The 17,009-nt window shown below is 27.9% G+C and overlaps 1 protein-coding gene across 4 annotated transcripts; it reads left to right on the top strand.

Annotated features, from left to right (window-relative positions):
* Nucleotides 1–9,389: 9,389 nt before the first annotated feature.
* On the top strand, nt 9,390–12,907 carry LOC131634118 (uncharacterized). Of its 4 annotated transcripts, none has more exons than XM_058904778.1 (6): nt 9,390–9,498; nt 10,105–10,194; nt 10,319–10,659; nt 10,736–10,868; nt 10,978–11,357; nt 11,442–12,907. In XM_058904778.1, the coding sequence occupies exons 2-6, from the start codon at nt 10,176–10,178 to the stop codon at nt 12,744–12,746; spliced, it is 2,178 nt and encodes a 725-aa protein (XP_058760761.1). In that variant the 5' UTR covers nt 9,390–9,498; nt 10,105–10,175; the 3' UTR covers nt 12,747–12,907. The 4 variants fall into 4 exon arrangements, with proteins under 4 accessions (XP_058760761.1, XP_058760762.1, XP_058760763.1 ...); XM_058904779.1 differs by lacking the exon at nt 9,390–9,498 and adding an exon at nt 9,548–10,033; XM_058904780.1 differs by lacking the exon at nt 9,390–9,498 and adding an exon at nt 9,548–10,019.
* Nucleotides 12,908–17,009: the final 4,102 nt, after the last annotated feature.

A 17,009-nucleotide genomic window follows, 5' to 3' on the forward strand; every position in this document is an offset into this window, starting at 1 on the left:
TCCTTGACTTGAGCATTTCCTTCATGAGTCATTTTCAAGGACTCATATATGTCATAGGCCGTTTCCCTGTTAGATATCTTCTCATACTCAGCATGAGAGATAGCATTCAACAAAACAGTCCTGCATTTGTGATGATTTTTGAATTATTTCTTTTGATCATTAGTCATTTCTCTTCTCGTGAGCCTTACACCAGTAGCTTTAACAGGATGTTTGTAACCATCCAACAGAAGATCCCATAGATCAACATCTAGACCAAGAAAGTAACTTTCCAGTTTATCTTTCCAGTATTCAAAGTTTTCACCATCAAATACTGGTGGTCTAGTATAACCATTGTTACCATTTCCGTTGTATTGCTCAGCAGAGCCAGATGTATATGTGTGTTCATCACCAACCATCTTTTACTGAAGCGTTTTTCTCTTCCTGAATCTTTTCTAAACACGGTTAAGTGCTTGCACCTTAGAACCGGCGCTCTGATGTCAATTGAAGGATAGAAAAACACTTAGAAAGGGGGGTTTGAATAAGTGTAGTCTTAAAACTTGAACGATAAAAATAAATTGCACAGTTATTTTTATCCTGGTTCGTTGTTAACTAAACTACTCCAGTCCACCCCCACGGAGTGATTTACCTCAACTGATGATTTAATCCACTAATCGCACAGATTACAATGGTTTTCCACTTAGTCCGCAACTGAGTCTTCCAGAGTATTCTTATCACAACTTGATCACTCCAAGAACAACTGCTTAGATACCCTCTAAGACTTTCTAGAGTTTCCTGATCAACACGATCACTCTAGTTACAACTGCTTAGATAACCTCTAAGACTTCCTAGAGTATTCTGATTAACCGATCACTCTAGTTCCTTACAACTTAATGTAATCAATTCTAAGAGTATTACAAGTGCTTCTGAAAAGCTATAATCACAACTGTGATATTTCTCTTAACGTTTAAGCTTAATCTCACTAATATATTACAACAACAATGTAGTGAGCTTTGATGAAGATGAAGTTTCTGAGCTTTGAATTGAACAGCGTTTCAGCAAGTTAATATTCACAGAATTTGATTCAGAGTTGTTAACCTTGCTTCTCATCAGAACTTCATACTTATAGGCGTTTGAGAAGATGACCGTTGGATGCATTTAATGCTTTGCGTGTTCCGTACAGCATTGCATTTAATGTTTCACGCTTTTGTCAACTACCTCGAGCCTTGTTCACGCCGTGTCTACTAACGTTGCCTTTAATAGCTTCCAACGTTCCTTTTGTCAGTCAGCGTAGCCTGCCACTTGTACTTTCTTCTGATCTGATGCTTGTGAATATAGTATTTGAATATCATCAGAGTCAAACAGCTTGGTGCATAGCATCTTCTTGTCTTCTGACCTTGAAGTGCTTCTGAGCGTGATACCATGAGAACTTCAGTGCTTCTGCTTCTGATCTCAAGTTCTTCTGATGCTTCCATAGACCCATGTTCTGATTCTGCCTTGACCATCTTCTGATGTCTTGCCAGACCATGTTCTGAAGTTGCATGCTGAACCTTCTGAGACAAAGCTTCTGAGCGCTGATTTGTGCATACTCTTTATATATTTCCTGAAAGGGAAATTGCAATGTATTAGAGTACCACATTATCTCACACAAAATTCATATCCTTGTTATCATCAAAACTAAGAATATTGATCAGAACAAATCTTGTTCTAACAAAATCGACTACCTATAATAGCATTTATTGTTGTAAAATATATATATTTTTTAAATATTATTGTGACATAATCTATATGCACATATGTAACAAGACAAGAACGTTTTACTTTATACATACAAAATTACATTCTTTACAAAATATGTAATAGAACCTAATATACACATATCTAAAATGGTACACAAAAGAGACTATATAGATATTTGATAACATAACTCAAATGACAAAACCAAATGATATGAAGGAACTTGCCCAACATAAACATAAACGAGTGTCATTTATATCTTATTGAGGGAATGGTGTTAGGTCGTTAGACACCCATTAGTTTAGTATGTTAGGTTTCATTATAAATAGCATACTAGTCTCTCATCATTGCATACTGCAAATCCTAATTTAGGGTGAGAGAGTTATTTGTAATTCTTGTAACTTGTAATCTTGGTTTAAGGAGAAAGGAAAGAATATCAGTTATAACCAATCCTTGTTGTTCTTCGTGTTTATCATCTTTTCTACCCTTGTGTGTTTCTTGATCTTAAAGAAACAATTTACCCTTTATTCATCAAGCCATTCTTTGTTAGAACAAGAATTGTTATGATCAATATTATGTATTTTGATGATAACATTACTAAATTTTCTTAATGTTATAAATGAATGACACTTTCTTAAAATTTAGATGTAATTTTTTCATACAAAATTAATTATACTCCTTAAATTGTGCAAATATTTTATTTATTATTAGACAACAATATTTATTTATATTAAATATACTTAGATAATCCATCTTGATTATCCATTGTTTATGACCGTTTTAATATATTATTATATATTACTTTGATAAAAATTATTTTTGTGCATTAAAATAATCAACTTAAAAATACCAACAAGGGCTGATAAGTGAAAATAATCATCTTAAAAATAATTATTAATTTTTTAAACATTATCGACGTAATTTTCATTCGTTTATTAATTTGTCAATTATTAATTTAAAAATAAAATTTAAAATTTAAAATAAATTAAATATATCTTTTATAAAGAAATATACACATCTTATCTTAATCTTAATATATATAAATGCAAGGTTGTCATGATGGCAACCCTAGCCACATGTCACCTTGATAACCACTCTAAACACAAATTTTAGCCACATGTCACCTTTGTAGCAACTCTCAACACAAACCCTAATTTATATTTTTACTAATTTGTCCCTACATTGAAAAATAAATAATAATAATAATAACTATAATAATAATAATAAACATAATAAAAATAATAACAATTATATTTATAACAAAAATAATAATAATATAATATTCAACCACCACTATTAATAATAATAATATAAAATAATAATAATAATAATAATATAATATTCAACTACCACTATTAATAATAATAATATAAATAATAAATTATAATATCATATTCATCTAATAATAAAATAGTAATAATATAATATAATATAATATATTATATAATATAATATTTAACTACCACAATTAAAAATACTATTATTTATAAAAAATATAACTATTTATCTATTATGCACTCAGCTATAATATTTTACACTATATTAATAATTATTAGAAATATATAAATAACACAATTATCTAACAATATAACAAAAATATATATGTTAAATAATTGAAGTAGAAAAAATATTATAAAAATAATAATTTAAAAACAGAACTAAAGATTAACTGATATAATAGTTTAAAATGTATTAACATTTTATGTTATTAGTTTATAATATAATATCAAAAAATTTAAATATTGTATTTAAATATAAATTTTATTAATAAATAAATTTTAGAATTCGAAGTTTGAAGTGATAAAATAAAAAAAGAATCTTAAAAGGTATATTTTGATGTAATATTATTTTTAAACTCTACAAATAATATGTTTTTAGTTAATATCAATAAAGTTTATAATAACTATTTTACACACATTTTTAGAAAAATATAGTAATTTAGAGTTTATATAAAGTAACAAATCATTTTAATTATTAGAAATTTATGAGGAATAAATGAAATAATAATATAACAATATAATATATATATATATATATATATATATATATATATATATATATATATATATATATATATATATATATATATATATATATATATTAAAGAATTGAAGTAGAAAAAATATTTTAAAAGTAATAACTTAAAAAAGAACTAAAGATTAACAGGTATAATAGTTTAAAATTCATTAACATTTTATTTTAATACTTTATAATATGATATACAATTTTTTTTTAATCATTGTATTTAAATATAAGTTTTATTAGTAAATAAATTAGAGATATCGAATTTTGAAGTGATAAAAAAAATGTTTAAAGTTATATTTTAATCTAATATTATTTTTAAAATCTACAAATAATATTTTTTGGATAATACCAATAAAGTTTTTAATAACCGTTTTAGACATATTTTTAGAAAAATGTAGTAATTTAAAATTTATATAAATTAACCAATCATTATATTTTTACTCAATTTATTTTATTGAAAAATGTATTTCAATAATATTTACTAACTTATATATTTTTTTCTTTTAGTTTTTAATGTTATCATCATTGTATTTTAATTACAATTTATTTTTGGAACAAAAATCAGTTACAATTTTTATAATTATTGCAAAAATTAATATTTATAAAATGAATAGTTTTATGAAACGGCCAATAATAATATCATTTAATCGAGTCATTTTATTTTCTACCTTAAATAGATAAACTTTTGTCACTTTCTTCCTCACACGTATATTTTAGAATTCATGCATAACCTGACAAACACATGGAACGTAGTCTCTTGCAATCATCTACTATTCTTCGCCGATTCAAAAAAAGAATTTATTTTTGTATCTTTATCTTATAATCCAATCCAAAATCTCTTGGATGGTTTCATCTTTTTTACATCTATTCAAATCTATTTCATGTCCATGTTTTTCCGAATAAATTTTATTTTATCATTTTGATCGTATTTAAATTTATTTCATATATATTATTTTGATCATATTCAAATTAATTTATACTCGTATTCATATTTTGTAATATAATTTCGAATTATAATTTTGTAGGTTTTGCAATTTGAATGAGAGTCTAATCGGCAGAAGTTCCTACAAACAACAATCTTAGCATCAATTTTGAAATATACGTCTCTTGCAATCATCTAGAGAATCTAAATTCTAGAAAAAATAATATATATGCTTATGTTAAGATGTTTTTATTTTTTGTATTGATTTTTAATTTTTTTTAATTTAATTTCCTTTGTTTTTTTATTTAAATCCTAGAAACAATAATATATACGTTTATGTTAATATAATTTCTAATTATAATTTTGCAGGTTTTACAATTTGAATGAGAGTCTAATCCGCACAAGCTCCTACAAATAACAATCTTAGAATCAATATTGAAATATATGTATCTTACAATCGTCTAGAGAATCTAAATTCCAGAAACAATAATATATTTGCATATGTTAAGATGTTTTTATTTTTTGTATTGATTTTTAATTTTTTTAAATTTAATTTCCTTCCTCCTTCTTCACAATTCTAGAATGACATTACTTATGTTTTCTTTAGAATATAAATATATGTTGTTTAGTATTCTTATAATAAAGATGCACATAAATTTATAGGCCTTCCAATTTAAAAGTTTGTAGGCGTCTATGAATAACAATCTTTTAATGAATATTAAAATATACGATTTTTACAATCATTCATTAATTTGGATAACCAAATTTCTATAACAATAATACATATGATTTCGCCCACATATAACCATACCAATTATATTATTATTTTTGTTTAATTTTCGTCTTCCACTTATTATTTCTTTCGAATATAACCATACCAAATAGATTAGGACTTCTTCCACTTATCATTTTTCTTTGAATTAATTTCCTTAATCTTAATTTCAAAATGTTTTTGTGGTACATCAACATCGAATGGTTGATGTTGTCATTCTTTATAAATATATTCTATTCGTTTATGACAAACTATTTCTAACAATCAAGATTCTTACACTATAATTAGTACATATTGATAATATTTAATTATCATTTTAATTTTTATGAAGTTTTGTTTCTTATTTCTTTCTAATTGTAATACTAACCTAAATTTCTATTAAACCATTAATGACTTATTAAAAATATTAAAATATCTTTCTCACTATTTATGATTATTTATCAATTTAAATTGTAACTCTAAAAAAATAAATTTCATTGTACTATACTAATGACATTATCAATCAATGAAAATTCTCTATAATAATATTCAAATATTATAATAAACTCATATATAAAATAATATTTGAATAAACTCATTAGAAAAAAAATCTTATGAGCATATAATAAAGTGATCCTCTATATTCTTTTTAAAATTTAACTTTTTCTCAAATATCTGTTTATAAAACTACATATAATAATTACTTAAATAAAATCATTTAAAAAAATTCCGAAAACAAATAAATAATCTAAAATTTTGAAGTTTAAAATAATAATAATAATAATAATAATAATAATAATATATTATGGGTCAACCGCGCAACGCGCGGGTTATATACTAGTTATATGAATGTAAATAAAGATTATAGGATCATTATTTCAAAATACTTAACCATTTTATATACAATGAAGTTTTTTTTAGGGTTAAATGACTTTTGCCCCCTGTCATATATGCATGTTTTTGGTTTACCCCTCTTAAATTTTTTTTCCGCAGACCTTAAAATGAAAACTTCTACATTAAAGCCCCTGTTCTATGTTCTATGACATTGAGTCGACTCAAGTGAGAACACTTTATTTTTATGAGAAATGAGAACAATGAATCACAATCATTAAATTTTGATTTGTTGATTTTAGGCTAAATTACAGTTTTGGTCCCCTATTTTAGGTTTTTCACGATTTTGGTCCCCCTATTTTCTTTTTAAACAGTTTTGATCCCCCATCCCAATTTTGTCCATGAATAGTGCATGAACAGTACATGTCCGTACATGTCCGTACATGAACAGTACATGTTCGTACATGAATAGTACATGAACAGTTGCATCAAAATTGGGATGGGGGACCAAAACTGTTTAAAAAGAAAATAGGGGGACCAAAATCGTGAAAAACCTAAAACAGGGGGACCAAAAGTGTAATTTAGCCTTGATTTTAATGAATTGGATTGGTTTCTCTTTCTATGTTAATTTAAAATAAATATTAAGTATGATAGAAAGAGAAACCAATCCAGTCCATTAAAATCAACAAATCAAAATTTAATGGTCGTGATTCATTGTTCTCATTTCTCATAATAACCAAGTGTTCTCACTTGAGTCGTCTTTTATATGGGAGCGTATCCGGTGAGAACTAATATTTATGTGAGAAACATGAACTATTAATATCAATCGTTGGATTTCATTTACGTTTAAGATTTAAAAATTTTAATATGAAGATCACCTCATTGAATTTTATCTATTATGATCAATATTTAAACTTTCCATATGAAGAAATTCTTACTGAAAATAATTTTACTTGATGAATTAATCATTATTAAAATATTTTTTATAATTATATTTAATTTTAGGATACAAATATAAAATATAATTCAAATCTATTTAGTATTTTTATTTGAAATTAAAATTATCTAAAACTATAAATCTTTTTCAAGACTAAAAACATAATCCCAAAATATTTTTTTTAAAATAAAATTAATTTTGAAATAATCATAAACATAAATTGAATACTCATCTTACTAGTATTGAAATTACTTTTAAATAAATATGTCATAAATCTCATTAAAAATATTAACTCTAAAAAATTAATTAAATTAAAAAAATTATGTTAAAGCTATATCTTGCATATTATAAAATTATATTTTTATAATTTATTTTGATAAATTAATTGTTATAGACTTATTTTGAAAACCATACAAGCATCACAATGTTTTAATAACAATTTAATCATCGTAATAACATTTACTAAAATTTCTTTTATAATAATCGCTTAGCTCATTTATGAAATTATTCCAAAAGAAAATTTCTGAAAAATAAAATTAGTTTTAAAATAATCAAAAACATAAATGTTTTACTCATTTTACTTGTATTTAAATTATTTTTAAATAAAACTATGTCATATAAATTTCTTTAAAAATATTAACCCTTTAAATTAGTTTGATTTTAACACAATAAAAAACTATATATTTCATATTATAGAATTTTACTTTTATAATTTATTTTGATAAATTAATTGCTGTAAACTTACTTTAAAACCAAACAAGTCTTCCAATATTTTAATAACAATTTAATTATCGTAATAAAATTTACTAAAAAAATAATCTTACACTAATGTCTAATGACATAGCTCATTCCTTAAATTATAATTTTTCTTAAATTTCTTACTTCATAATATTTAGTAAATATTGAACCATGTTTAAATTGGTATTAAATCATTGGGAAGCTTGTTCGGTTTTTAAAATAAGTCTACAACAATTAATTTATCAGAATAAATTACAAAAATATAATTTTATAACATGCAAGATACAACTTTAAAATATTTTTTTAATTTAATTAAATTTTAAGAGTTAAGATTTTTAAAGAAAATTATCATATATTTATTTAAAAATAATTTTAATACTAGTAAGATGAGTATACAATTTATGTTTATGATTATTTTAATATTTATTTTATTTAAAAAAAAAAATATTTTTGGATTATGTTTTTAGTCTTGAAAAATATTATTATAGTTTTAGATAATTTTAATTTCAAATTAAAATACTAAATATATTTGAATTATATTTTATCTTTATATCCTTAAATTAAGTATATTTATAAAAAAAATATTTTAATAATAATTAATTCATCAAGTAGAATTATTTTCTCTAAGAATCTCTTCATATGGAAATTTTAAATATTGAGCCTAACAGATAAAATTTTGTGAGGTGATCTTCATATTAACAATTTTAAATCTTAAACGTTAATGAAATCCAATAATTGATATTAATAGTTCTCGTTTCTCATATAAATATTAGTTCTCATTGGATACGCTCCCTATATATATATATATATATATATATATATATATATATATATATATATATATATATATTTATATATATATATATATATATATATATATATATATATTTATATATATATATATATATATATATATATATATATGGGATATATGATGACGTATCAAATGAAAATTTTGGCTATAATGATAGCCATTAATTCAAATCCAGTGGTTATTATTAAAAGTTCTCAGTTCTCATTATAGTCAAAGTTCTCATTTGATATATATATATATATATATATATATATATATATATATATATATATATATATATATATATATATATATATATATATATATATATATATATATATATATATATATATATATATGGAACATATCAAGTGAGAGCATTTTTTTAATGAGAGATGAGAGAAACAAATATCAACCATTGGATTCATCAAGAGAGAGAAATTAATAGCCACATTAATGCATTAACATTCTCTCTTGATGAATCCAATAGTTGATACTTGTTCTTCTCATTATAAAATGCTCTCACTTGATATACTCCATATATATATATATATATATATATATATATATATATATATATATATATATATATATATATATATATATATATATATATATATATATATATATATATATATATATATATATATATATAAAAGAAATAAAACGTGGCAGGAATGAGACAAGGAGTGCATCCAAACAAGAGCTTTACCATTGTCTATCGACTTCCTTCCTTCTCATTTCTCCAACATCTCATATCCTTCGCCGCTGTTTGTTTCTTCTTCTTTGTAAGTCCCAAATTTTACTTCTATTTTCTTTCTTTTCGTTTTTAATTACTCATTATTTTCCTCCGCATCCAAACACTGAATTAGGGTTCAATCGTTCTCGCATTCATTCATCAATGTCGAAAATTGTTTAGAAAAATCGAAATTGAGGGTTTTCTGAACAAGCCCTTTTTTCGTATTCCTCGTTTGGCTTCTAAAAATTCAAACTTTTTATAATTTGAGTCATGAAAACACTTTCAACTTTTATATCCATGATGTGAAATTGATTTTTCTCAGAAAAGGAATTGGGGTTGTTTTTGTGTAGAGATTTATAACTGCAAGTTAGAACCTTTGTCCATTATGAATTTTCTCTGTGGTGAATTAGGGTTAAGATCACTGTGATAGTGTGCTCCGAGTATTGAGGTACCATCAATTTGGAGGAAGCATTTGTTATAATTTAACTTAGGGAGTGTTTGGATTGGCTTAATTGATCTTATTACTAGCATAAGCACTTGTGAAGTCATTTGAGAAAGATTACGTATTTCGTAAGCTTTTCAAGGTAGCTTATGAAAATAGCTTGTAATTCAAGGTAGATTATTGTTCCTTAAGTTGGAATTTGTTTATGGTCAGGTTGGTTGAAAGGAGGATGCATTGAGAACAAGTTTTCTTTCAAGCTTGTTTGACATTTGTTTGTACCCGCGATGGATCAAGTTATGCAAGGTAGATTTCGAATTTGAATATTTGATGTATAATGTATAACTAATTATATATGGCAATGTTTCCCTTATAGATTAAGGGGAAGATCTCCATGGTTTTTTTAGAATGTAATATATTTGAGTTGCAGGTAATGAAATGGGGGATGATTCATCGATGAATTTAGACAACTCGAGGGCTAATTGGACTCCATCTCAAGACCGATATTTTCTTGAGCTTTTGCTGTCCCATGTTCACAGAGGCAACAAAACAGGCAAAGTGTTTACCAGATTAGCGTGGGTAGACATGACTGAACAATTTAATAATAAATTTGGGTTTAAGTATGATATAGATGTGTTGAAGAACCGTTACAAGCGATTCAAAAAACAATACTATGAAATAAAAGCAATAGTTAGTCAAAACGGATTCCAATGGGACGGGACACTAAACATGATCACTGCTAATGATAAAACATGGGAAGAGTATATTAAGGTACACACTGTCGTCAAATATTTCAAAACTGCTGAGAAACCTTTACGTTACAATTGTGATGTTTTTTATGTTGCAGGCCCACCCTGATGCTCATGTTTTTAGAAAAAAAGTTGCTCCGTGTTATAATGATCTATGCATAATCTATGGTCACGCAGTTGCTGATGGGAGATACAGCCTTTCATGTTTTGACGAAGGTTTTGAATACGAAGGTAAAAACAAATGAATTGTTCATTAAATATTATTGTTTAGCGAAATTCCTTGTAATCATTATTCATCAAATCCGTTCATAATGTTTAAATGGTTTTAACTTTTACTCAGAAAATGCTTCGAAAGAACGAGATGACCAGACTAGCACCGGTAAAGGAGTGGATGATCAGACTCCCCTTACTCATAGTCAAAGTAAAATAGACTGGTCTCCGATGATGGACCGAGTTTTTGTTGAACTTATGTTGGACCAGGTGCGTAAAGGGAACAAGGTTGGCCGTACATTCACGAGGCAAACATGGGGAGACATGGCTGAGTCATTTAATGATAGGTTTGGATGTCACTATGGTAAGGTTGTGTTGAAAAACCGTTTCAATGTCCTAAGGAGGCATTATTCATCTATAAATGTCCTCCTTGGCAAAGAAGGTTTCAGTTGGGACAAGACACAACACAAGGTTGTGGCTGATGACCAAGTTTGGCAAAAATGCATCAGGGTATGAACTGTTCTCAATTATTTTTATTTCTTTTTGTTGGTTTAGTTTTTAGTTTCTACTTCAGTCACCTACTTGTAATTGCAGGTAAATCACAAGTACCGGCTTTACAGAATTAAAAGCATGCCTTTTTATTCTGGCATGTGCATCGTATGTCGTGATGAAGCTCCTGCAGCTTGCAAGTCAAATCTTGAAAAGAAACCTTATAACGGCAAGAACTCTGTCCCAGACTCTAATGCATCAATGCATATAGGCGGTGAAAATGATTTTCTCGGAGATACTCAACCTCTCCCTTACGCAGCATTTCACACAGGTGATCAAAGTAATTATACCAAAGATACGCAACCTCTCCCTGATGCAACATTCCATATAGGTGGCGAAAATAATTTGACCGGGGATACTATTTCCCTGCCTCTCCCTTATGCAACATTGCATATAGACAGTGAAAATAATTTGATCAGAGATACTCAGCCATCCTCTAACCCAACTTTGAATCTAGGAAGTGGAAATAATTTTACCAGAGATACCATTATTCAGCCTTTCCATAATGCAGCATTGCATGTAGGTGGTGAAAATAGTTTTAGCAGAGATAACATTATGCAGCCTTTCCCTAATGAAGGATTGCATATCGGTGGTGAAAATAATTTTATTCGAAATACGATTAGTCAGCCTCTCCATAATGCAACATTGCAAATAGGGAGTGAAAGTAACTTTACTGAAGGAGCTCAGCCTCTGACGAACGCGGATAATGAAGGTGGTGAAAGGAACTCTATCAGAAAAACTCAGCTTCTGACGAATGCAGATAATGAAGGCGGTGAAAGGAACTCTACCAGAAAAACTCAGCCTCGACCGAATGCAGATAATGAAGGCGGTGAAAGGAACTCTACCAGAAAAACTCAGCCTCGACCGAGTGCAGATAATGAAGGCGGTGAAAGGAACTCTACCAGAAAAACTCAGCCTCCGGCAAACGCAGATAATGAGGATGGGGAAAGAAACTCTACCAGAAAAACTCAGCCTCCGAAAAATACAGATAAAGAACCATTGCTTGCGAGTGTTGGAAAAAACATTACTAGTCAGAAAAAAAGACATCAAACTAAAACCTCCCCGGCCTTGAATGTGCCGAAGAAAGCAAGAAACAACTATAACGAAGGAGTGTCAGTTGCCTTGAAACATATGGCAGTTGCAGTTACATCACTTTCCAATAAAACTAAGAAAGAAGATAATTTTTCTGTAGGCAATGTTATGACGGTGCTTCAGGCTATACCGGGCTTGGATGACGATCTGATATTAGATGCATGTGATTTTTTGGAAGACGAAAAAAGAGCAAGAATGTTTCTGGCGTTGGATTCGAATTTGAGAAAGAAATGGTTATTAAGAAAGCTTCGTTCATAATGATTGCTCAATTGTCTCTTCTTTGTTCATCTTTAGTCACTAGTAAAGTTTGTTTGTCAAATTCTGTTAAACTTCATCTTTTTGTCTGTGTTGATTAGAGTGGAGAGACCAGACATTGCAATGCAACTCATAAAGGGGTACCGTTCAATTTGTTTTGATCACTTTCCTCTTTTTCTTTTTATTTCTTTTCTAAATTTTTATATTTCATTTAATTTCACTCTCTTTCCCTTAGTAAATGATTTTTCCTTAGGAAATAATTTTATAATAGAAAGTGAGATTAAGAAAAGAGAAATAGGAATATGCACAACGTAAAATATTTTTACACTGTCAACCAATCACAACCATGTATCCAATTAAAACACAATTTTAATTCAAAAAAACTAATATGACATGGCAAGTGTAATGATTTTGATTGGTTGTATGTGTAAAGTTTGTTTACACTGTCAGTGCACTACCTTTAAACTCTTAAGAAAAGAGAAGCTAAATAGGTTATAAAAAAATAGGTTATAAAAAAATAGAAAGAACAAAAATTTAACTTTAGAGAGTTTTACTATTGTAAAATGTGTGGAATCTCAACTAACTCTTGTCGGGAATCTACTTTTGTCCTTTTTAAAAAATCCATCTGAATCCATTTTGTTCAAAATCTTTAATTTTTTTTTTTAAAAATAGAATATTTAATTTAGTTATTTTAATTAATACATTTTTATTATTTATATTAAACATTAAAATAACTTAAATAAAATTGGCAGGATAATTGAGTCAAATTACAAGTTTTTTTGGTTTTTTCAACTTTTTTAGTTTTTTTTAAACAAGAGGTGAATTTATAAGAGAACGAAGGTTCTTGAGACTGTAAGTATAAGAGTGCATCTAAGAGGGGGAGGGTGAATTAGGACCAATAAAAATTTCTGGTTTTATAGACACGGATGTAGTTATTTTTTTGGTTTGGTGCAAGTGTTTAGAGATGTGTTACTTTCTTTTCTGGTTACGATTTGTGAAAGCGATAAATACGGAAAAGTAAAGAACACAAAGATGTATACTGGTTCCCCTCATAGTCCGAGAGTATTCCAGTCCCTTTCAACATGAAAGAGATTTTACTATTGTTTGTAACTTGCACAAGACAAACCAAAACACCAAGAACAATCCTCTTAGATTTTCACAAAGTACACTAAGAGAACAATCCTCTCTTAATGACTTACTTGTTTCCAACAATACTGGACAACAAGATTTCACCAACAAGAACAATCCTCTTGGATTTACTAACTTGATTATGAGAACAATCATCTCACTAATCAAAAACTCTTGCTTCCAACAATATTGGATAATAAGTCAATAATAACCAAAAAATGGAAATATATTTGAGTAGAAAAGTATATGAATATGTATCAATCTATAAGAGAGATCTTCCATTCCAAGCAAGCAATTATCAATGATAGTATAGTGCTCAATGTTTATGACTTATGATATGAATTTTTTTGGACTTTGTATGAAACTTTAATGCAAAAAAACTCAATGTGAAAGTTTGAATATCAATAAGCACTTTGTATGAAATTTGAGAGAGTAAGTGTATATAATTGCAAATGGAAGAGGTGATAAAAAAATGATTTTAAAGGCTTATATACATGTTATAAACCCCTATGAATGAGTGTGTATGAAAGGAAATGATTCATGAAGGTTACCCATTCAAAACAAACCCATTGAATGGTGAAAATCTGCACCTTTTCGTGTGGTAATCAATTACTGATAAGTGGTAATCCATTACCACAAGCCAACAACTCTATTTTTGATATTTGAATACAGGGTAATCAATTACCAGTTTTGGCAATCTATTACTGGTAATCTGTTACCAATTTCCAGTAATCTGTTACTGACAGGATATTTAACACATGCATTTTTCTAAATGAAAGAGATTTTTAATTTGTAATGCAACTAATTTGGACCATGCATGCAAGTGGATATTTGGAGTAATTTGAGCACTAAGTTATCAATGTATATTGCATGCCTGTACCTCAATAAATCCAGATCAATGTTAGTCTTCAAAATATCATTCTTGAATAAGTTGAATTATTTGATGCTAGCTTTTACACATGATGAATCTTGAGTACTTGATTTGATTAAATGCACTTGAGGCTTTTTCCATACTTTTGCCATGATCATTTGATTATTACTTTGTCTTCATCAAAACAAAATAGATGGAGAGTCTTGACTTCACATTCTCCCCCTTTTTGATGATGACAAACCCTTGAAATTTGAAGTGCTTGGATCTCTTGAAAAACTTGAATCTCTTATGCGAATACTCCCCCTATCTTTGATAACTCCCCCTTGATCAAATCTCTCCCTTGATTCATATAGATTTTGCATCTTTCTTTTGGGCTGCAATAGTTAGAGATAAGCATACACATACACATATATATCTTCTCCCCTTTTGTAATTAGCAAAAAGGATGGGAAAAGACTTTTAAAATTGTAGATAAATTTATGAAAATAAAAACAATTTATACCTATGAGTTTTAACTCATGAGTGACTTCATCAAAACATTCATCTTTGGTGGATTTGATTTTGAAGCCTTTGTCACAAAGTCGACTTTTGCTTAGAAGATTTTTCTTTAGTCTTTCAACATCAAGTACATCTTTAAATGGATGTGAAAGTTAGTAATCCAACTTTGCCAATGCCAAGAATTCTTCCTTTAAGGTATTCCCCATATGAAATAATCCTTGGATTTTTAGAAATAGATTTAAAAGTTAGTTTATGTCTCTCATCAAATGCTTAGAACCACCACATATCAAAAACACCATAGATTTCAAGTGGTCCTCAAGCAAACCTACAAAACAAATTAAGTTTTATTTGGTGCCCAATGTGCTTTGAGTCCATCATAGTTAGTTCCTTTCTTATCTCACACATAATGACCACTTGCCACACTAAAAATTCTAACATAGCAAGCATTAGGTGTATGGCCACTTATACCACAATAAAAACATGTAGGAACAAAATCACTTCTATATTTAGGAACATAAGGTTTCTTTTTATGGAATCTTTTCTTAGGATGGTGATGAACCACTTTAGGCTTGTTAACTTTCTCTTGGGATGTTTGGTCACTAGTCTTAACAAAAATGGTTTTGTTAGAACTTGGTTTTGAGAACTTTAAATAACCAAGTCCACTTTATTCATTAGAGTATCTTTGTTGACTAAGGACACCTTCTAAACCAATTTGTCCTTTCTCATATCTTTCAAGGACTCTCTTCAATTGGAAAATTTGAAAAAAAAGTGATTCACAATTGTAACATGTAGATTTTTGTTTTTCTTTATCAACATATTGTTTTTTTTCAATCTCAAAATCTTATTGCATGGTATCAATTTTTTCTTCAAGAGATTTGATTTGTTTTTCTTGTGTTGATATGGTTATATATAGAATTTTGCATTCATTTAATAGTTCATTTATGGCACCTTGTGCATCATGATCAATAATGGAAAATTCATTACTAACCTCATCGTTCTCATCATCGGAATGATGTGAAGCTATCAATGCTGGATTTGCACTTTTGTCGCTATCCGAATCAGATGATGAACTTATCTCATTGTCTTCCCATGCAGCATAGCCTTTTTTATTTTTGAAGTCATTCTTGCCTTTGACACCACCATTCTTGGAAAGTTTAGGACAATCTGGTTTTATATGACCTTTCTTATCACATTCATAGCACGTGACATCTTGTGTTGAAGTGGAAGCCTCATTTTCCTGAAATGTTTCTTTCTCTTTACATGAGAGGATTTATCATTTTTACCAAAGAATTTACCAAGTATTTTAACAAGGATCATGAAATCTTTATCTTCCGCTGGAGGATTATCAAACACAGAGTCTACTTTCAAACCGATGCCTTAGGATTTTGTCTCTAGACTTTCATGCTTTTGAAGTCTTTCGAGTTCCGTTTCGTATTCTCGAAGTTTTTCGAACAATGTTGCGGAAGTCATTTTTGTTAGAGTCTTATTCTCGGATATTGTCGTTACCTTTGGTTGCCATTCTCTAGTTAAGGATCTTAGGACTTTAAGATTTTGTTCCTCGGTAGAGAATTTCTTTCTAAGAGCGTCTAAATGATTTATTAAGTGAAAAACTCTCTTTTGTAACTCAAGAATTGATTCTCCAGGATGCATTCTAAATAAATCGTATTCTAGACTCAAAGTATTTAGTCGAGATCTCTTAACTTCAACGGTTCCTTCATGAGTTTCTACTAACGTATCCCATATTTCTTTAGCCGTTGTACATGCCGAAAC

The sequence above is a fragment of the Vicia villosa genome, unplaced genomic scaffold (assembly GCF_029867415.1).
Source record: "Vicia villosa cultivar HV-30 ecotype Madison, WI unplaced genomic scaffold, Vvil1.0 ctg.001235F_1_1_1, whole genome shotgun sequence".
Classification (NCBI taxonomy): domain Eukaryota; kingdom Viridiplantae; phylum Streptophyta; class Magnoliopsida; order Fabales; family Fabaceae; genus Vicia; species Vicia villosa.